The sequence below is a fragment of the Leucopleurus acutus genome, assembly GCF_964270905.1.
Source record: "Leucopleurus acutus genome assembly, chromosome: 6".
Lineage (NCBI taxonomy): Eukaryota > Metazoa > Chordata > Mammalia > Artiodactyla > Delphinidae > Leucopleurus > Leucopleurus acutus.
In genome coordinates this window covers 111378591-111400241 of record NC_139149.1, presented here as the reverse complement: position 1 = coordinate 111400241, position 21651 = coordinate 111378591, and the positions used below count along the sequence as shown (strand labels likewise).

Sequence of the window (21651 nt, the reverse complement as noted above, 5' to 3'; positions counted from 1 at the left end):
TTGCTGCAGCCCTAGGAGGTTCCTAGAATGGACACGACTGCAGTCCATCGCAAAAAGATGAGTAAAGGGAACGGCAAAGCTGTACAAAGGAAATTTAACAAGAAGGAAAAAATGCTGTTTGCTTAATGTAGCCCTGTGTTAAATCAACCAAGGGAACTCTCTTTTATAAGGTCTTCGAGAGTTGCAAAGTATTTAGTTTCGAGAGTTCCTGGTGGCCTAGAATTGTCTGTCTTGGGTCATCCTTGGGTAGTTGTTTGGGCTGCAGGAAGGGACACTCTCACATCGTGGCTCGGGCCCCGGAAGCCCCTGCCAGCCCCGGGCCTGTTTGGGTCTCTACCCTCCTTGTACTCTTCCTTCCTCTCTCCAAACCTCAGCAGAGAAAGATTCTGTGTGTCTGCATAGGGTTCATAATCCTCAAATTGGGACAGCTTGAGGGCTTAAAAACACACAGTCCCACCCAACAACCCAAGCAGCCTGACCAGAAGGAAAGCCCTCAATCCTCACCGCCCACCTCCTTGGCATCAGAGAAAAGCCCAAATGGCAGTAGAGGCCAGGGAAGGCCTCGCCTGGTGGGGGGCTCAGCCCGGTGGCTCAGCCAGGTGGCTGAGGAGAGCTGCAGGTGCAGCTGCACGGGCAGGCAGGGAGGGCTCCTTTCAGCATGAGACTTGGCTGCCCCAGTTTGCTTCCATGACAATGGAAATCAGAGAAAGGCGGATGTGCAGACGACAGTGCTATAAGGAGGTATGGGGGAGGGAAAAGGAAAAGATGTTCAGCGTACCTGTGAAGTAGCTTAGCAACTCTCCTCTTGGAAGCCTATGACAAATGTGGTATTTTTTTGTGACCTTGAGGGTTACACATTCAATATTCTACCAGGGAATCGAGGAGTAGTAAGAACAGCCCGGGCTTTGGGTCCGACACCACCTGTTACAACCCCTGCTCAGCTGTATCAGCCACGCGATCCGTCTGTAAAACGGACAAGGCAAAGTCTTCCTCACAAGGTTAAAATAAGGAGTCACAGTCTTGTGATATTCCATCTGCCTACCTCTTAACATACAAAAACCACCACAGCCACATTTCAAACTTAAAAGTACCTTCGAACTGAAAGATCAACTTGGGGAAAAGTAAAATCAAACGTATACAAAAGGGAATTTTAGTGTAAGTTTTCATAATTTAAAAGTGAGTTTGTGGTAAAAACCCTTTTCTCTAAGATCAAGAACAAGACATGGATGCCTGCTATCGTCACTTCCATTAAATACTGTATAGCACTACGAGGCCAGAAAAAGACACAAATGGTGTTGATACTGGAAAGGAACAAGTAAAACTGGGTACAGAGAAAATCAGAAAAAATCTACAGATGAATTATTTGAATAAATTTAGCAAGGTCACTGGACACAGGGTCAACATCAGCAACAAAGAGACAAGGAAATTTATAAATACCATTTTAAATAGTATCACAAACATTAAATACCTAGGAGTAAATCTAATGAGAGATAATCAAGAAGACCACTGCATAAAAATTTATGAAACGTTACTGAGAAAAATTAAAGAAGACCTAAATAAAGAGATGGATACACCATGTCTGTGGAGTAGAAGACAATCATAAAAGGGTTAATTTTTTCCCAACTTGATCTCAGTGTAAATCCAGTGCAATCTCAGTGTAAATCCCAGCAAGTCTGTGTGCATGTGTGTGGCAACTGACACTCTGATTCTAAAATTTCCATGGAAATGGAAAGGGCCAGGAATAGGCTAGGTGCCCTTTACTGAGGAGTAGCAAGGTGGAAAAGTCTAACTCTACTGAATATCAAGACTTATAATAAAGGTACAATGATTAAGACAGTGTGGTACTGGCACAAGAGACACGCAGATCAGTGAAACAGAACAGAGTGCAGATACAGATCCGTGCAGATAGAGACCCTTCATTTTGACAAAGGTGGCCCTGTGGAGCAGTAGGAATGATGCTGGGTCGATTAGATGTCCATACGGGAAAAACTGAAACTTGCTGTACTATATTCAAAACTCATTTCTGAGTAGATTATGGTCTAAAATAGAAAAGGTAAAACAATAGAGCTTCTAGAAGATAATGTAAGAACATGTTGATGGCTAATTGCCTGTGTCCACGGGACGGGCCACAGAGTGCCCAGATTAAACATGATTTCTGAGTGTGTCTGTGAGCGCTTGCATTGGATAAGGTAGACTGCCCTCCCCAGCGTGGGAGGCCTGAACAGAGCCAAAGGGTGAGGAGGGAGTCCTTCCTCTCACTGCTTGCCCTCTCGTCTTATCTTCTCCTCCCCGCAGACTGGGAGTTACCATTGACTTTCCTGGTTCTCCAGCTTACCAGACAGCAGATCATGGGACTTCTCAGCCTCCATAATCACATGAGCCAATCCCTCATAATAAATCTCCTTATATATATATACAAATATAAAAATAAATAAATAAATAAATAAATAAATAAATAAATAAATATATATATATATCTCTCTCCTACTGGTTCTGTTTCTTGGAGAACTCTAATACCAAACATGTCTTCGTGATGTTTATATAGTTTTCTTAAATGGGATATAAGAAGAATTAACCATAAAGAAAAAACCCGATACACTGAACTACATTGAAATGAAGAATTTGTTCATTTAAACACCACCAAAGAGAGTAAAAAGGCAAGCTACTGAGTAGAAGGTATCTGCAACATGTATAACCAACAAAGGACTCGCACCCAGAATAGAGTGAACTATAAGTCAACAAGAAAAACGGAAAACCTAGAAGAATAATGGGCACACAATTTGAAAAGGCATTCTACTGAACGGCCAATAAATATATGAAATCTCATATGTTGCTGGCAGGAGTGTTAAACTGGTACAACCACTTAGGAAAATCATTTGGCAGTATCCACTAAAGTGGGTATTTTCTCTGAGTTAGTAGTTTCACTCCTAGGTATACACTCAAAAGAGATATGTGCATGTGTGCACCAAAAGACACGTATAAGCAGAATTATTTATAACAACCTCAAATTGGAAACAACTCAAATGTTGACTGAATTAATGCAGACTGGATAAATTACAATGTATTCATACAAAGGAAGACTTATAGCAATCAAAATGAATGAATTAGGACTATATGCAGCAACAACGATTAATTCTCAAAAACATAACGCTGAAAGAAGAAAGTCAACACAAAAGAGAAGCCACTGAATGATTCTGTTTATATGAAGTTCAAAGCCAGGCAAAACTAATCTGTAGTGTCAGAAGCAGTGATGGTGGATTCCTTTCTGGAGGAGAGAGGGGTATGCTGGAAGCTCCTGGGGTGCCGAAATGTTCTATTTCTTGATGTGGGTGATAGTTACATGGGTGTGTTTGTTTGCTAATACTCTTTGAACTAGATGCACATGACTTGTGCACTTTTCTCTATGCATGTCATAGTTCAAAAATAAGTTTCACAAAGTGAGTTTATGTAAGAATCTATTTTCCAGCGTGTTGACTATGGAAGAAAATAGTGGAGTGGATATTAAGTCACCCTACGTGCTGAGACACGGGGACCAGTGTGCATGATGTGTCTGCATCTGGCCTCTGTCCAGTATAATCTCCCCATTGCCGCTGGCTTCCACATTTCCTCACTCTGATCAGTTCTGCCCTTAGAATGCCGCCAGGAGCCGAGGGGCTAGCAATTTCTATCAGGGGCTGAGCACCCTGGCCCAGCAGCATAGGAAACCTCTGATGAGACAATTCAGTGCTTTACAGCATGGCTTCAGGCTCCACCGCACCCCACCCCCCCATTCTCCCAAGACGTAGGGAAAGGGTGCTGACTCAACACAGCTGAGTAAGAGCTTCCCTGCCCTGGCCACCTGTGGGCTGCATTACATTTGTGGGAGACTGGGTGACTGTAACCCAATGGTAATGTAAGCTACACAGAAGGCAGTCTCGCTGACCCAGGCCTTGCTGCCCTCCCTGCCCAGGACCCACAGGCAAGTTCAGCATCACTCTGTGTAGCTGTTCCAGGCCCCACCCCTGCCGTGTATCACATGGCTGAGGCAGTATCCCAGGGAGAAGCCTGCTGGCTCTACCTCTGGTTTACAGCTTGAGCTGGGTGGGCCAGGGCACCACTAGGGGAACTGGCCTCCCTTTCTATAAGTGGGAGTGTTCATACTCACCCCCTTCCCTTCCTATAGGGAAAACTCAGGTCAAATGAAACACTGCATTTTGGCACCCAGGATACCATTACTGTTGCTGCATGGAGTGAGGTGGTGGGAGGGAACAGGAGCCCCCCACCATCTCTCTGCACGGTGTGGAAGTGGAGAAGCGCATCCCTCACTGATCACCGTCTTGATTCCAGCAGCTTAAGCAGGAGTCATGCCCGCATCCCACCAAAGCCCGACACTAAAGGCTGCGGTGGAAAACAGTGAGCTCCCACCTGCACCGCAAGCGGCTGACTCCAAGATGCCCACTGCAGCTGCCGGCTTGCTCCCATGAGGTCACTTCTGGCACCTTTCTCTGGCTGAGTTGCCTCCAATTTCCCCAAAAGCCCTCCTCCTCCGCCTTGATTTCCAGCTCTCCTTTCTCCTAACCAAGGGCTTCACCAGGAACAAGGAAGGCATTCTTCATTCTAACCTGGCAGTGTCAGCGGTAGGTCTGGAGGCTCTCAGGTAACACCACTCCTTAGCCTGAGGAACTGGCATCAGGTCCGAGGTGCAGGCACACAGTGTCATTTCCAAAGTACTGGGAACACTGGGAAGTGTTAGTGTTGGTCTGAAGTTGTCAGGGCTGCTGGGAAATATTCCATCTGCTTATTTAGGTGAAGGAAGAGGACACGAACCAAGCAGAGGAGGAAACGAATTAGATGCAGGGCTTTATCCAGGAGCCCTGCTCTTTCTCCTGCCTGAGTGCGGTGGCCACGAAAAGGCGCCTCTCAGCTCTCCTGCCACGGGAACATAAACGGCCTGGTGGCCCAGCCGCAGCCCCTGACCCACCACTGCACTGACACCAAGGCCACACTTCCCGAGGGCTGCTCCCAGCCGGTGACTAAGCACTCGAAGGACCTGCAGGATGTGAGGCTTCTCCAGCAGGTGACTTTGGTTCCAGGACTTCCCATCAGTCTGGATGAACCTTCTTAAAACTGGGCTGCAGCCCAAGACTCTTCCTACCCAGTCCTCCTCCTATGCCCTCCTCCACAGGGGCTGAGCTTGTGTCAAGATCTGAAGACTCTCTTCCTGCCTTCTCCTCTTCTCTCCCCTTCTAATCCTGTCCTGGCATCTGCTTCTCAGCAGACCTGATGTGTTACCACAGTGGTACTGGAGTGGGTCTGAGAGAGAGGCAAAGAGATGGAGTTTGGGGCCTGGCTCGCTTACTACCCAGTGGGCAGAGACGACACTCTTCTGAGTCGAATGTGGGGCATGGAGAATCCCTGGCACAAAGTAGTGGTCCAGCTGCTCAAAGACTCACCAGTGGTGACCTGGGAAAAAGCCTTTGCTTGACCGTGTTGATTCAAGCATTTGAGAGCCCGGGTGGTGCAGCGTCTACCAGGACCATGAAGTGAGGCACACGGTGCCCAGCAGGGAGACGGTGACAGGCTGAGGGCCCTCAACCAGCAGCTGCAGGCTAAGCCGGAGAGCCAGAGGGCCTCTTACAGAGGCAGCTTACAGAAATGTGGCCCACACTCCCTGCGGAAGGCTAGTGACATCCTGTGCTGCAAGACATGCAGGGGGCCCACCCTGCATCCCCCACCTCATTTCTGGGGCTTCAAGGCCTGTAAATAGGTTTAAATGTCAGGGAAATGGGGCTGGGGATGTGCTGGGCCTGATAAGGCAGAAAGAGATTATATACCAAGAGTGGGAAGGATGAGCTAGCAGGATTTGAGGGCCTTCATCAAAGGGGCCAGGAGATGAGATGAGCAAGAACTGTTTTGGGCGAATTTTCTTGGGAGGTGGGATTCAGCACCCTTTCAAAGACCCTAAGGGACGGGGCAAACTCGCTGCTGGAGAGGTCCTTAGAGGCCTGCAGACAGCGACAGCTAAGGCTGAGCAAATGGAAGGGCGTGAGCTGCCCTGGCAGACAGCTGGGGGAGGAAGAAACAGGCTGAGTCCAGAAGACCTAGCGGAGGCCTATGGACTGTGGGGGGCCCACAGGACACCCCCTTTACCAGGCTCATCAGAAGTGTGCTGGTGAGAGGAACACCAGCACTGCTAAGGAGATTGGTAGGAGATTTGCGGGCCACCAAGGACAGCAGAAGAGGCAGTCACAGAGCTGGGCTCACTAACGCCTATGGGGGTGATGGAACCCAAGGTAGCTCAGGCCAGGGGTAACACAACAAGGGTCCCTCTGAACTACAAGTGATGCTACTGCCAGGATTCTTCCTGCTGTGTATCCAGGGGTCAGCAGATGAGAGGAGGAGTCGCATCATGGTGGGGAGGGACTCTCCTGGTGCTCCCTTGCGCGACTGTGAACAGACACATGGACATATGTGTCAACCCTGTCCTGAGAAGGATATGACAACCAAGGGCTCGGAACCTCCCAATGAAGTTTTGAGTCACACAACCAGCTACGCTGCCAAGACCTGCTGAGGCGCCGGCTGAAGGTGAGAAGAACTCTATGGACCTGCTGAGGCGCCGGCTGAAGGTGAGAAGAACTCTATGGGCAGCAGAGGTGGTAGTCTGTCCCATTAACACGTCCTTTCTAAGCTCTTCCTCGGGAACAGAGGCCACGGGAGCCACAGAGAAGCTGCTCCCCACACGAGCGGAGAAACGGATCTGTGCAGGGCAAGGGGTGGGCTGTGGCTGCCCACAAGAAGCCCCGTCCAGGCAAACGGCCCTGGCCCTCTGGATCCCTGTGCCCAGGGGTGACTGGGCACGGCAGGGGTCCTGAGGCAGGCCCGCCCCTGTGGGACCTGAGAACAGCACTGTGGGCTGACACTCTGCCTGCCCAGCCCCCTTTCCCCATCCCTCTCCTTCACAGGGGCAGGCCAGAATGGGCTTTGGAATCTGCTAGAACTAGAGGGAAATTCAGGCTCTGCTCTTGACCATGGTGTGACCTAGGGCAGGCTAACCTCTCTGACTCTCAGCCTTGTTTTGTTTTTATTTTATTTAATCTGTAAAACTGTGAAAATAATATAACCTCCTTGACTTTTTTGAAATCTGTAAAACTATAAAAATAAGATCTGTCTTGAATGGTTTTGAAACTAGAAATAACTTGGGTAAGCCCCTAGCCCAGTGCTGGTGAGCTGTGGGCATTCAGGAGGTGGTAGCTCCCATCACTATCATGCTACGTGGATCAGAAACTCGACAGGTCGTGAACAAAGTGTAGCCTTGCCATTATACTCAGCTTCTGCAAGTCTGCTTGGCATATTTAATGCTCTTTATAATTATTACTATGCCCTCCTATCAGGCAAAAAATGGTAGGTAGTGATGTAAATAACTGCAATTACTACGATATTCACAGAATTAAATCAAATGTTTGCAGTCTCTTTCTTCTATGTGTTAGGTGTTCAGAATGCATAAACCATCCAAGGAAACCGTTTTCCCTCATGTCATGTATAATTTAATCCTCATGATAATCCCACAAAAAATGAAAAGACAAAGGTTGGAAAGACAAAGGCTGCGTAGCCAGGTTCCCTCTCTAAAAGGATTCAATTAGGTCTCCCAACCCCTGCGCTAGGCACTACGGGTACTGAAATAAACAAAACAAGGCCTTGACCTTAAAAGGACTCAGCGTAGAGGAAGTAGGAGACAAGTAAACCAGTGCCTGAAGTGCACTGTGATGAGTGCTGAAGCAGAAGCAGAAGCGGACAGGTGTGGCAGAGGACTGCGGAGAAGGCACTCATGCCTCAGCCTTTCGTGATGGTTGTCAGGGGTTGGAATGGCTTCCCAGAAGAAGTTAATACTGGGCTGAGAGTGGAAGGAGAAGTAGAGATTACCCAGAGGGTGTGAGCGGGCGGTGGGAAACAGTGGTGTTCTAGAAACGGGGCATGGCATGGTCACACAGAGACACCTTGCATGCGGCAGACTCAAGATGGTCTGGCAGGATGGAATGTGGGGTACGCTGGAGCAGGTAAGCGTCTAATCACAGAGCTGTCTTCTGGTGACGGGTGCCCAGTCCCTTCCTCTAGCCTATGAGCCCCTGAGGGCCACGTGAGTGTTTATTCAGCGCTGCAGCCTCAGTGACTAGCTCTGTACTGGTACCCAGCAGAAACTCTCTGTATGCTTGTTGAATGAATGAGTAATCAGACTCACATTTTCAAAAGTTTATTTCGACTTCTGGTTCTGACAAGATGGTAAACTGAACTGATGTGGACCTTTTTCCCAACACAAACACAAAGAAAAGATGGATAAGATATACCAAAAGAATAATCTATGACTGAGCATTAAAGAAAGAAGGGAAAATTCCCAGCTACTTGAAATGAAGAGGAAACTAGGTCAAAGCCATAATCATTACCATAGCAAAGGAGGGCCGGGGGTAGGAGACCTTGATACAGTTATAGGAGTTAAGGTTTTCATACCCACAGAAGGGAGAAGACCTGGCCGGGAACTGGAACTGAGAGCCCTGCAGAAAGCCAGGATCCAGGAAGGGCTGCTGGTCTTTGAACAGAGACCAGGAAGACCTTTCTCACAGCCCAGAGGAATGTCTGTCTATGGCGCGGAGGGGAGGCGCTCCTTTGTGGGATGGGATCCCAAGCCTGTACCGCATGTGTGTGTCGAGGTTGAATGCACACTACCCGGGTGCTGAGAACCCTAAGCCACGAGGTTAACACCAAACTGGCAAAAGACCTACAGAACTCCCAGGCTCATGGCAGAATAATGGCAAAAGCAATGGAAAAATGCACCCACAACCGGGGGCATATGGGACTCTCACAGTGAACACAATCCCTGCTTAAGACAATCTCCTGATAAAAAAGAACAAACCATGTGGAAAAATGAACCAATGAACCACCATAAAGGCAAGTCAATAGAGACGACGTGTGGGAGAACTGGTACCCTTAGAACTAGAAATAAGTGAACAATCAGAAAGAGGCTATAAAATGAGTGTAATCAAAATAACTGGAAGAGATGAAAGGAACAGAAATCATAGTGAAAAACTAGGACAGGAAAAAAAGAACAGTAAAAAAAAAATAATGGGCTGATTTTAAAAAGCTCCCAACAGAGCTTCTAAAAATTAAAACTAAACACCCAAATCAGGAAGGGGTATCCAGGAGCAGATTATAAACAGCTATAAGGAGACCAGTAAACCGACAGACATTTTTGAGGACGTGCCCCACAATGCAGCACTGGCAGAAAAGGAGGAGGAAAAGGAGAAAGAATAAGAGGGTAGGTTTCTAACAGGAGCTCCAAAAGAACAGATTAGGGAGAATAAAACAGATAATAGATAATTTCAAAATGGGAAGAACTACACTGAGTCCTAAGCTGTACAGATGAATCTACTCTTAGACGTAATGTAGTAAAATGGCAGAACACTGAAGACAAAAATAACATCGCAAAAGCAACCAGAATGAAAAGGCACGCAAAGCTCCCTCAGGCTGCAGAGTGGAAGCGCTGGAGGTGAAAGAGCTAAAGGCAGGGAGGGCATTTTGCACAGGAGCTCAGCCGTCCTGGCGGTGAAGAGGAGGACGGTGGGGAGTATGTGGACAAAGCTGTTTGTCTGTGCAGGGCGCCACCATCCACGGAGTTGCTCCCAAGTCAGAAGCAGCCACTGGCCTCAGTACTGCTCCCACGGCTCTCAACTCTCACCGCTGGAGCGCACCCTGGAGGGTGCTGCAGTGCCTTCTTCTAGTTACACAAACTCCTTGAGGTCACAGACCAGGCCCCATTTATCTCTGTCTCCCTAGTGCCTCGCACAATACGTTGTATGGAGTAGGGGCTTAATAAATGTTGAACTGAATTCTCATGAATTACTTGTTCACACTTTTAGGCCTGTTCTTTGCTCTCTGAAGAGACCTCCAAGCCCTAACTGGAAACACATGACTTTCAATCAGTTCTGGATTCACTGGATTTAACATGCATATTAAAGGCAGGTGAAGTTTCTGCAACAGAGAAAAAGAAGGTGGTCCCCAGGTCTGTGGGTTGCAACTGGCAGTACCTGTCAGGGTGGTGGGGAGGCCGGAGCCTCACACCTCTTAGACGCAGATTTGAACAGTGTTTGGGAGGCTGGCAGAATAATTCAAGGAGAAGAGCTTTACTAATCTAACCTGAGGCACACTGGGTGCCTCAGCTTCTTTCCCCTAATGATCTCAGAGCTTTAAGAATGCTTACCTGAGAGCCGTGCCCTCCAGGGTCTAAGTCCCACCAGAGATGGACAAGTCCCAGGGCCTGTCCTCCCTGGAGCACAGAGGCTAAACGAGCTTCTTGACGGAGAAGAACGGGATGACATAGAGTCACGGATCGGGGCTACTAGGATATTCCAGGAAAGGAAGCTGACACGAGAGTCCAGGAAGTATAAAAGCGGAGTGCCTACTTTCAGGACTACTCCATTTAATAGGAAAAGGCCACTGGGGAGAACTACCGAGTGCCACAGTACTTACTCAGAAAAACTTCTTTGCTGATGGACTGAATTTGGCAGGGATAAATATGAAAATGATTACAAATTATACTGCAGAGAATACCCAGATAAAAGCGGTAGTTTCAATTATTAAATGTACCAAACTAATATTCAGCTGATTTCTTTTATATGTAGAACCTCATCTCTCTGCTGCCGTTGCCTTCATGTTACTTGGCTGACACAACATGGGCCCCTTAGGGCCTGGGGTGGAATCTCCTCATTTCCTAAACACCAATGTTGAGATTCAGGTAGTCGAGGGAACTGTCCCTAAAAGTAAACAGAGGAACACAGGGCAGAGCATGGGAGAGAGGAGAAAGTCGCAGGCAAGCTCGGGGGTTCTCCACGCTTGACTTCACAGTTCACAGGGAGGGGAGGCTGCCTTTGGACAGAGCGCTCACAGCTGAGGGCTGTCAGAGGAGCGTGCACCAGCCTCTTCCCCACTCAAAACTCTGCCAGCTGCAGCCACGGTGCAGGGATGCAGCCCTGCTGGCACTGGGAAAACAGAAGCGAAGTCATGAGGATTTTCCTGAGACGATTTTTCAGGAGAGGCAGTCAACGTTTACTGTGGGCATTCTACGTGCCAGGCCGGCGACAATGTCTTCCCGTTCAATCCCCATGACAATCATGCCAGAAAAGTTATCATTAGTCCCATTGTTCTTAACAGATGAAGAAACCTGAGGCTCGGGGAGGTTAGAAAACTTGTCCACGGGTTGAGAATAAACTCCAAGACTGCCTCTAGCAAGAGAGAACGGCAGGGAGGGACCACTGAGGCGTCTGATAGTCATACTTTCCGAGATCATGGCTCCTACCCAGTTTCCTACACAAAGGCTTTCTTTTGCAGGTCTTTGGTCCACAGCTTGTCAGTACTTACAGCTCCTGCCTCCTCTCCTACGCTGCTTACTCTGATAATACGCTAGGGGCTGGGAATTAGGCCACGACACAGGGCTAGGCTACTTTCTCCGATCGGTTTTAAAGACAACGTAAGTTGTTGTCACCGGACCTCTGAACTGCTCAGACATGAACTTAAAGCTGGTGCCCTTCTCCCACTGAACAAAAACTCTGCCAACCTTATTTCCAAAGAGCAGAGAGTCAGGCCAGAATTGGAGTATGTAAACACCCCTGAGCCTGACACCACTGTGTTTCTGTGGCCACAAGCTGTCGTGTGACGGGCTGCCATCCACGGCCATCCAGCAAGCGTCAGGGAGCTCAGGGCAGCGCTGACAAGGAGGGCTTAACGCTTACAGTTCTCTCACTCCCTAACAATGCTTGCCCCTGCCACCAAGGGACTCGCTCACCTGTCCCCGTCAGTCCTGACCCAGAGAAGTCTAGCCCTACTTCTCTACTGAACCAAGCATTATCAGAAGCTGAGGTTGTATCTCTGACACAATGGCCTAGAAATCCTGTAACTGTCTTCCAGAAACAGTGCCATCCAAGAGGAGGAATGATGGTGTTAAAGGATGCTTGGTCAACCTTTTCTGAATGATTAACTTGGTGGGAATTGAGGGTACACAATAGCTGACGATAGCATCCTTCTAAAGATAAATTACAAAGAGGAATAATGCCTTGAAAGTAATCTGAATGGAAATTTGGTCACAAAGGCACACAGTAACCCATCTTCCACCCATAACAGAGCATGAACTCTTGAAGAAGACGCGAGTTTCTCTTCTGGAAGGTAATGTATGATTCCACTGGCCTGTGCCTATTTGATCCTTCCACTGGATAAAATTAAACAGTTGGATATTCAAACAATTAGTCCTTGAGTCCAGGTTGGGACTATTCTTGTCATCAATGAGGTTTCCAAAAGTAGCAACTTGGGACATCAATTGCCTTTCATCTATTTTCTTCCCCGAATTAATGTGATAATGCTGACCGCTGCCTCACACAGCTGTGGCAAGTGACCTTGAACAAGTTACATACATTCCCTAGACCTCAGCTTCTGCAAGTACAACAATAATAAAAGAAAACTCTTCAGGTTACCATGAGAATTAAGTGGGATGACAAACGTAGTGTCCCTGGACTGTGCCTAACACACAGTAGGAGCCCAAGGGTAGCCGCCCTCACCATTCATCAGTCCTTGTCATCATCAGGGCACACGCCCTTTATCTCACTCATCACCACTTTCACTGGCCCACAGACAAAAATACACAGTCAAGGAGGCAGTCTGTGATGAAGAGGAGAGGTGTATAAAACTATGCCAGGCGCCATCTTTCTAATAAGGCCACCAACTTAAACCTCTGCAAGTACCCAGAAGTACCCCAACTCTAAAATTCCCAAGGTAAGGGGGCGGCGAGGGATAAATTGGGAGATTGGGATTGACATATACACACTACTATATATAAAACAGATAACTAATAAGGACCTGCTGTAGAGCGCAGGGAACTCTACTCAATACTCTGTAATGACCTATATGGGAAAAGAATCTAAAAAAGGAGTGAATATATGTATATGTGTAACTGATTCACTTTACTGTACACCTGAAAATAACACAACACTGTAAGTCAACTATACTCCAATAAAAAATATTTAAAAAATTAAAAAAAACTTTTTTAAAGAAAGAAAGAAAGAAAAATTCACAAGGTGGAGTATCACAACAAACCTATAAACATAGTTTAGTCAGACTGAATGACAACAAAAGCCAAAGTCACACAGTGAACCCAATTAGCAAGCGCATGATTGGAGATGAAGTGGGTAGGGGAGTATCTAGAGGAGCTGGAGCCTGGAAAGGAGGCTTTGCTTTGAAATAGACTTCTAATACATTACACCTGCTCCGACACAAGTATTCCAAGTCCTATATTGAAGGGCAAAAGAGATTTTACAGGAGAAACATTTTTGTGCCAGCTATTTTCTAGTACAGTCACAAGAAGTGTGATTCCCTCCCTGACAATCCCTTTGTCGGGGAAGCCCAGTGTGAGGAAGGCTATGGGTGCTACCTCTGCAGGACATGGTGAGCTGACACTCCTTCCCACAGAGTGACTTACTTGTTGCTGTCACGGTACTCGTAGATGTGACATCCTTGAGGCAATCCTGTCTCGTGGTCCAGAGTAAAAGCAAGCTTTAGCTGAATAAGGAGAGAAGAGAAAAACAAGTAAGTTTCAGGTAGCATGCTCTATTCATTCTGATAGCTGAAATGAAAAACAACAACAACAACAAGACAAGCGAAATCACACTCCCTCAAGATGATGTGTTGTGGAGAACCGGGGTCTGTCCGCTTTGGGAAGAGCCCGCACCTTACGGGGACACTGTTGTCAAGGAGGACTGTTACCAGGACTTGACTTCTTCAGTTAGCATGCAACCAATTTTTTTTATTAAGCACCTACTTTGTGCCAGACACTGAGCTAGCTGATGGGGAAAGAACAGTGAACAGTAAGCAGAGAGGATCTTATGGTCTAGTAGAGGAGACAGACATCAATCACATAATTATGCTGATGAATGGAAAACCTTTTTTTATATATATGAAACTTTGAAATGGGTTCTCTAAAGAAGGAAAAAACCTCCCATGTTTCTACAGAAGTAAATAACCTGACCTAGACTGGGAAAGTGGGAAGGAGGGGTTACCTAGACTGTGGAAAGGATGGATGGGGAGAGAAGAGGGTCCTCCTCAGCAGAGAACATAACATGTATAGAGCCCTCGGTGCAGGAGTTGCAGGAACTGAAGGGGAACTGAAGGATGTGTATGGGGAAATGGTGGGCAACGATGCTGGAGAGGAAGGCCAGGGCAGGGTACACAGGACCTTCTCAGCCATGTTAGAGTTTTTGGCCTTTACCTTACTAGCAAAGGGAAGCCTCTGACATGTCTTAAGGAGCGGGTGTGTGACATGACCAAAGTTAAGTTTTAGCAGGATCCCTCTAGCTACTGCATAGAGAAAAGAATGTAGAGGAGAGAGCAGAAGTAGGAGCCCCGTGGGAGGTACCGAGTAGTGAAGGTGAGCTGTGATGGGGGCTGGGACGAGAGGGCAGTTGGGCAAGATGGAGAGAAATGGACAATTTGAGATCTCAAGTAAAGTTTTAGAAGTAGAATCGGCAGAATACGCTGATGGATTTGGTGTTGGGGAGTGGTGAGGACAGAAAAGAAGAAATCAAGGATGGTTCAAGTTTTTGATTTAAACAACCAGGCAGGTAGGTGGTGGTTTCACTGCTGAGTGAGAAGACTGAATGCGGGGATGGGTAGAGAGTCCAAAGTCTGGTTCTGGACATGTTAACATTTTTTTGGCTGTGCCACGAGGCATGTGGGATCTTCCCTGACCAGGGATCGAACCCGTGCCCCCTGCAACCCTGCAATGGGAGCAGAGCGTCTTAATCACTGGACCGCCAGGGAAGTCCTGGACATGTTAACCTTGAGGCACTCAGTAGCTTTTCCTGATTAGGGAAGATCAGGAACAAGGAATCTGGTAATAAACTCTGGATTCTGTCTTACCCCCAGGTTCTTCATGACATTTTTTTTTCTTAAATTCCATATATATGTGTTAGCATACAGTATTTAAGACACAGACCTACTAGAGAATGGACTTGAGGATATGGGGAGGGGGAAGGGTAAGCTGTGACAAAGCGAGAGAGAGGCATGGACATGTATACACTACCAAACATAAGGTAGATAGCTAGTGGGAAGCAGCCGCACAGCACAGGGAGAACAGCTTGGTGCTCTGTGACCACCTAGGGGGTGGGATAGGGAGGGTGGGAGGGAGGGAGACGCAAGAGGGAAGAGATATGGGAACATATGTATATGTATAACTGATTCACTTTGTTATAAAGCAGAAACTAACACCACTGTAAAGCAATTATACTCCAATAAAGATGTAAAAAAAAAAACAAAAAACAAAAACTCTGGATTCTGAGGGGAGCGCTCGGGTGTTGCTGGGAAGCCCGAGCTCAGTGAGTTGTGTGTGTCTTGCTAGAGCCCAGCTGGCTATGGCAGCTCTAACATTTCCAAATGCAGGGCCATTTACTAGATTTACAAATTCACTGGGTTTAAAAATCACCAGGGACGGAATTCCCTGGTGGTCCAGTGGTTAGGACTTGGTGCTTTCACTGTGGTGGCCCGGGTTCAATCCCTGGTTGGGGAACTACGATCCTTCAAGCTGCACCGCGAGGCCAAACAAACAAACTAATAATAAGTTAAATTAAATTAAAAAATTAAAATCACCAGGGAAGTTTTAACTAAAATTAACTGCACATTAGGAGGATACATTGTTATAACTTTTTTTTTTTTTTTTTTTTAACTGCAAGGCTGTTGACACAACTAATGATCTGCATCATTAGATGCTGGATGATTTTTCTCTTCCTTAGAGGGAAACGAGCTTGTAGGGATGGCCTGTCCTCTCACTGACCCAGATGAAAATACAAAAGCTGAAACAAGCCCTCCTTTACCATCATGGACCCAGGAACTTCAAGTCAAAGGCATGTTTTCCCCACAGAGCACTGCTTGGATCTTCCAAGCCCTCTTTCAGTAAAACAGAAAACAATTATTTTAAAATATCTGTTAATTACAATCCTTTTTTCCTTACTTCCCTCTTTGTAGTTAAGGTAAGGCCTATATTCATTTAGTCCACTTCAGACTGCACTGCTTAGAAATTTTCAAATCCTTCAATTCAGTGATTCAAGTTATGAATTTATGGCTTAGAAAAATTATTATAAACGTAGGAGGAAAAGTGGGGTTTTTTTTTGCAAAACTGTTTACCTCAGTATTATTTACTGGAAAGACTCTAAAAAACCAACAATAGCAAAATAGTTAAACAAACCATACTGTAGTCACATGCGGAATAGCAGGCAGCCATTAAACTGTTTATGAAGAACTTTTGTTAACCTGGGAAAGTATCTGGATTAGATGAAAAGCAGCAGGATGTGTACTCAATTATATAGGGAAAAAAACTACATTAAAAAAAGAACAAAGAACGCATAGAAGACTGGAACGATATCAAAATGGCAACAGTGACTGCTTTACTTCTTTTGCATTTTCCAAAGTCTTTATGAGAAGCATGACGAGATATAAGCTGTTGTCCTTAGTCATGAAGGAATTATGGGAAACTTCATTCCTGGGGGATTCTCAAGGTCAAGAAACTATATGTACACCAATTCAACAATAAGGTGAGTAAGCAGAGGTGGTGATGGAGATGGGGAGAGAGGAAATGGGGACAGAAGAGCCCTCATATTTATTGAAAGCCTACCAAGTAAAGGCTTTCCTTTATCCTGACCACAACCATTTGGTTTTTTGTTTGTTTTATTTTGTTTTTTTGTTTTTATGTTTTTGGGTTTTCTTGGGGCCGTGCCGCACAGCTTGTGGGACCTTAGTTCCCCGGCCAGGGGTCGAACCCGGGCCCTCAGCAGTGAAAGCGCGGGGTCCTAACTACTGGACCGCCAGAGAAGTCCCCCGTGACCACAGCCAGGTGAATTCGGTATTACTATTTCCTTTTCACAGGTGAGGAACTTGAGTTGGAAAAAGGTGAAGTAATTTGTTCAAACCACAATTAGAACTGGAATTTCAACCAGAACCTGTGTTCTTGCCACCTTATCAGAAGTCTGGACTTGGTGATGGCCCGGAGATAATAAAGTCTGCAAAAGAGAGAGGAGCCAAAGACAATGAATGTCTAAGGGTTTTTGCCTTGGAGCGCCAGGCAGATGCTTCCCGTGATAAGGAGGAATGGCAGGGCCGGGAGTGCTGATTTTAAGGTGCCCAAGAGGTATCTTAGTGGAGGTGACCAGTAGGCAGCTGTGTAAACAATTCTGAATTTTATAAGCAAGACCGTAACCTGGAGGTACAGGCCTGGGAAACTTTGGATGCGAAGACAGATGGCAACTGAAGCCACTGGAGCGGATGAGATGGTCCTGAGAGAGTATGTTGAGTGACAATGAGGTTTTCGATAGAACAGCTACATTTAAGAGCTGGACAACAGACACTGAGAAGGGGTAGCCACGGTGTTCTAAGTTATGACGTTACAGGAGCCAAGGTGGGAACACGTCGTAAGGAGGGAGCACTCAGCAGCGTCAAATCCTTCTAAGAGGTCAAGTAAGAGAGGAACAAGCATCTGAACCAAGAATCCGCTGGATTTAGCAACGAGAACCCTCAGGACAGCGGTGGGAGCAGAGGTCAGGGCGTGATGGGCTGACAAATGAGCAGGGCGGGAGGAAGTGGGGATCATGAGTGTTAACTCTCTCAGCAAACTGGAGAGTGGCTGGGAAGAGCCAAGGTGAATGGAACGGAATGGGACTGGCTACCAGGATGCGGGATTGAAGGAGAGTGGACTGTAAGATGACAGAGACTTGTTTAAATGCTGATAGAAGGAGGAAATATAGAGGGAGGGGTTGAAGACACAGGAGAGAGATGCCCGAGATGACAGGAGGGGGTGGAATCCGACATGCAAGCGAAGACCCTTTCTCACTGCAGCGGTAGGGAAGGCGGGGTGGGGCTGAAGATCTATCTATGGATTTGGTGGGGGGGGGGGGGGGTGTGCGGGCATGGTGGTGGTTTGGAACGTGCCAGCCTGATTATTGTGCTTTTCTAAGAACTAGGAGGCCAAATTACCTGCAAGGAGTGGAGGGTGTGATGAGGGAAGGAACGGAAGTTGGAGGAATATGATGAAAGTTTGAAATTGCTTCTCTGGAGAACAGGAAAAGCAGTTGACCGGAGACGAGCATAAGGGTTGCCAGGGAGCATTACGGGTCTAGCTGAGGCCACAGGATCTGAGGTCACCGTAGCAACCATCTGTCCAGATGATTTTTTTTCTAGCAACCTAGATGCTGGCATGAAGAAAGTTAGGTGGGTGTGGAGCTGAGCATTTGCCAGAAAGGCCTGAGGGAAGAATAGGTTTGAGGGATCAAGGGAGTAGAGGTATAATACTGGCAACAGATGGATCAGGGACTCTATGGGGAAACAGGCAGGAAATACAGATGGAAGGGACTGACTGGAAGAAAACAGAAGAGTCTGGGTGAAGGAGGTCTTGTATGGAGTTAATATTCTTTGAGTACGTCCTCTGTCCTAGGCACCTTTCACGTGTGACTTTATTTAATCCTCCCAACAACCCTGCGAGGTTGGCTCCTATCCTTACACTGCAGAGTAGTTTAAGTAAATTAGCAAGTAAGTGGCAGAACTGAAGTGTAGTCCATGTTGCTAACCACTGGCCTATACTGGCCTCCGAGGTGTCCATGAGGTCAAGGAGAGGGTTTGTGGGAGTCACTGGGTGAGGAAGTGGGGGGCACTGGAGGCTGTGGTCAGAGAGAAGGCCATGTCTGATCTTGGAGATGGAACAGTCAATCACAAGATGCAAGGAGAAGTCGAGAAACGGAGAGTCAGAGGTTGGGGTGGGGCGTGGGGTCCTCCCTGAGAGGTCTGATATTCATTCAGGAGGATGAGATGCTGTTGCCCAGATAAACCAGTCCACAAAGCGTGTCCCTGCAGGTGTGTAGGTATGTGTGGGTGTGGGAGTAGGCACCTACTATGTGCACGGCTTAATACATGAATGAATCGGTCCAGCTGGTCCCTAGAGCAGACGTAAGTGCATGTCTAGCAGTCATTTCCTCCTTCCTAATGGTATTCTAGTTTCATTCAGCTATACGCCCTCCCACCCCAGGCCAGGGGATTCAAGGGGAAGCAGATCCAATCTCCGGGGCTGGACCTGGCCGTTCTAAGGTAACCTCATGCACCTTTCAGTAACTGATCAGGAACCCATGCCAGCCAGTGCACGGCATTTCCTGGCCCTAGGCACTGCTTTAGGAATGGTCATGTGATCCAACGGAGGCCAGTGTTTGCTGGGTGCTTCCGGGCACGAGGGCCAGAACTGCTGCAACTTGCTTGCTACCAGCCTGAGAATGGAGCCAACTCACACAGGAAGCAGACTCAAAAGACCCAGAGGAAAGCAGAGCCAGGGCCTCGATGGAGCTGTGCCCGCTCTCTGCCAGCCTTCCGGGCCCCGGCCGCTCTTTGTAATTGCTCATTATTTCTCTCAAGGACACCGACACTCTCCACTGCCCTGGCTCTGCTCTCTCTAATCCACTCTCCATAACACAGCTGAGCCATCCTTCTGAACACAAGCCTGATGACACTTCCATCTGTAAGAACCCTGATGGCTTCCTGCTGTCTATATGTCGGAAATATATTCATGAATCAAACACGGTCCAGGCCCTCTGGGGGTTGGTTGCCCACGTGAACAAATATGGACTGTGACAAAGGGACTGGTGGGGTGGCAAGTGCCGAGGAGGGTATGCCAACCTGGAAGGGCCCCAGGGCAGAAGACGGGCGTCTTGAAGGAGAAACACGAGTCTGCCAGACAGGGAAGAGCGCCCCGGCGTCGTCCTGCTGCAAAGCTCTGTGCGTTCCTTCTACAACTGCACAGCTCACTGCATGAGGCTGGACCAAGCCGTGCACACTCTCCTACCTCTGGGCCCCTCCTTGTGCCACGACTGCTTCCAGGGGAGCCCTTCCTGTCTGTCCCAGCAAGATCCCACACATCCTTTGAGATTCTCTCTGTAAAACTGGACCTTCTATTATTCCCTCCTCTGGTAACTAGAGGCAGGGCCGCTCTCCCCAGTGAGTTCGAGGGTTTGGGATGGGTAGCTTCACCAGGTACCCTGGGCACTCAGTGCCCTTATCTCTGTCCACAGCAGGTGCCCAAAGCATGTCGCTGAGCTGAACTGCAGAGTAGAGATTTGGAGCATCTCGTTTACCTGTCAGCGACTAACTGCTCCAGTCATTTAATTTACAGACACAGGGACTTCCCCGGTGGCACAGTGGTCAAGAATCGACTGCCGAAGCAGGGGACACGGGTTCGAGCCCTAGTCCGGGAAGATCCCACATGCCGTGGACCATGTGCCATAACTACTGAGCCTGTGCTCTAGAGCCCACGAGCCACAACTACTGAGCCCACGTGCCACAACTACTGAAGCCCGTGCGCTTAGAGCCCGTGCTCCGCAACAAGAGAAGCCACTGCAATGAGAAGCCCGTGCACCGCAACGAAGAGGAGCCCCCGCTCGCCACAACTAGAGAAAGCCCGCGTGCAGCACCGAAGACGCAATGTCGCCAGAAATAAATAATTAAAAAAAAATTTTACAGACACAGAATCATGTTCCCCTGCAAGCTCCTAGTCACCCAATTTCATCCGAGTTTGTAATCACTCTCACCTCTGTAGAGAGATTCTGCCGCACGTGTGCCACCCCTCAGTCGCTGTGCCACCAGACTACAAGCAGTGGCTCAAATCCTCTCGGTGTCCAGAGGCTCCCATCTTGCCAGTGCCTACGAAGAGGCACTCGGTCCTTCACTCAACAGTATTTACTGAATACGTCCCATGAGCCTAGCGTGGCAAGGAAACAGGCAGGCCTACAGGCTGCCATCTGTGCCAGTGCGGGCTCTAATCAAGGCCTACAGGGGTCCACAGAGTGGCTCAGCTTGGAACGCTGGCCTGCAAGGATGACAGCTACTCCGAGACTTCATGAGGCCCGGCTTTCCCTTTCCAGAGGCAGCTGCCACTGTCAAGCAGAAGAGCCCGCTATGAGTCAACCTCTTCCCTGGGAGGACAGTTTCCAACCGCACAACATCCCTGGTACTGGGTAAGGAGGGAAGGCAGCAAAGGGCCCACGAGGCAGTGACAAGGCTGCTCTGTCAGCCTCTTGCAGCAGAGGAAGGAGACCTTTAAATGGGTCTAGTTAGAGACCAGCCTTTCCTCTGGACAAAGGACAAGCCAATCTCTCTCAAGCAGGGAAGAGAGGAGCCTTCTGCTTTCAGGGGCTCAGGCCAGACCACAGAGGAGGGTAGGCCCTGGGCAGCTGGAGCGTGAGACTCCTGCTGGGAGCCCTCCTGCCTCAGGGAAACCGGCACCGTGGGTGAGCTGACGGAGCCTGGGTGAGTGGAAGGGGCCGCAGTCCTTCCCCACGGGCTGTGGGAACGTGGGGGTAGAGGCCCTACGGGGGTTGGTAGGTCTGCAGAAGGTCCTCCTGCAGCCCCTCCAGGTCTAGGGCGGGAGAGGGAGGCAAGGGAGGCCACAGGGCCATCCTCCCAGCTGGTGACAACAGGTGAGCGCTAAGAACGACCGATTCAGGACCAACGAAGGCTTCCTCAGGGTTCTCAGACGTTGCTTGAGGAAGAGCCTTTAGGTGAACCTAAGGGGAAGAATGAACACCCCAGGCTAAGCAGCAGAGGGGTCCCTGGAGTCAT

General features: G+C 48.2%; 1 protein-coding gene across 3 annotated transcripts in view; it reads right to left on the bottom strand.

Annotated features, from left to right (window-relative positions):
- DIS3L2 (DIS3 like 3'-5' exoribonuclease 2) overlaps nucleotides 1–21651 on the bottom strand; it is a 374902-nt gene that overhangs the window by 25655 nt on the left and 327596 nt on the right. For all 3 annotated transcript variants that reach the window (XM_082841670.1, XM_082841671.1, XM_082841672.1), the window contains exon 14: nucleotides 13493–13572. In XM_082841670.1, coding sequence (XP_082697796.1) covers nucleotides 13493–13572 — 80 coding nt within the window. The remainder of the gene's footprint in view (nucleotides 1–13492; nucleotides 13573–21651) is intronic.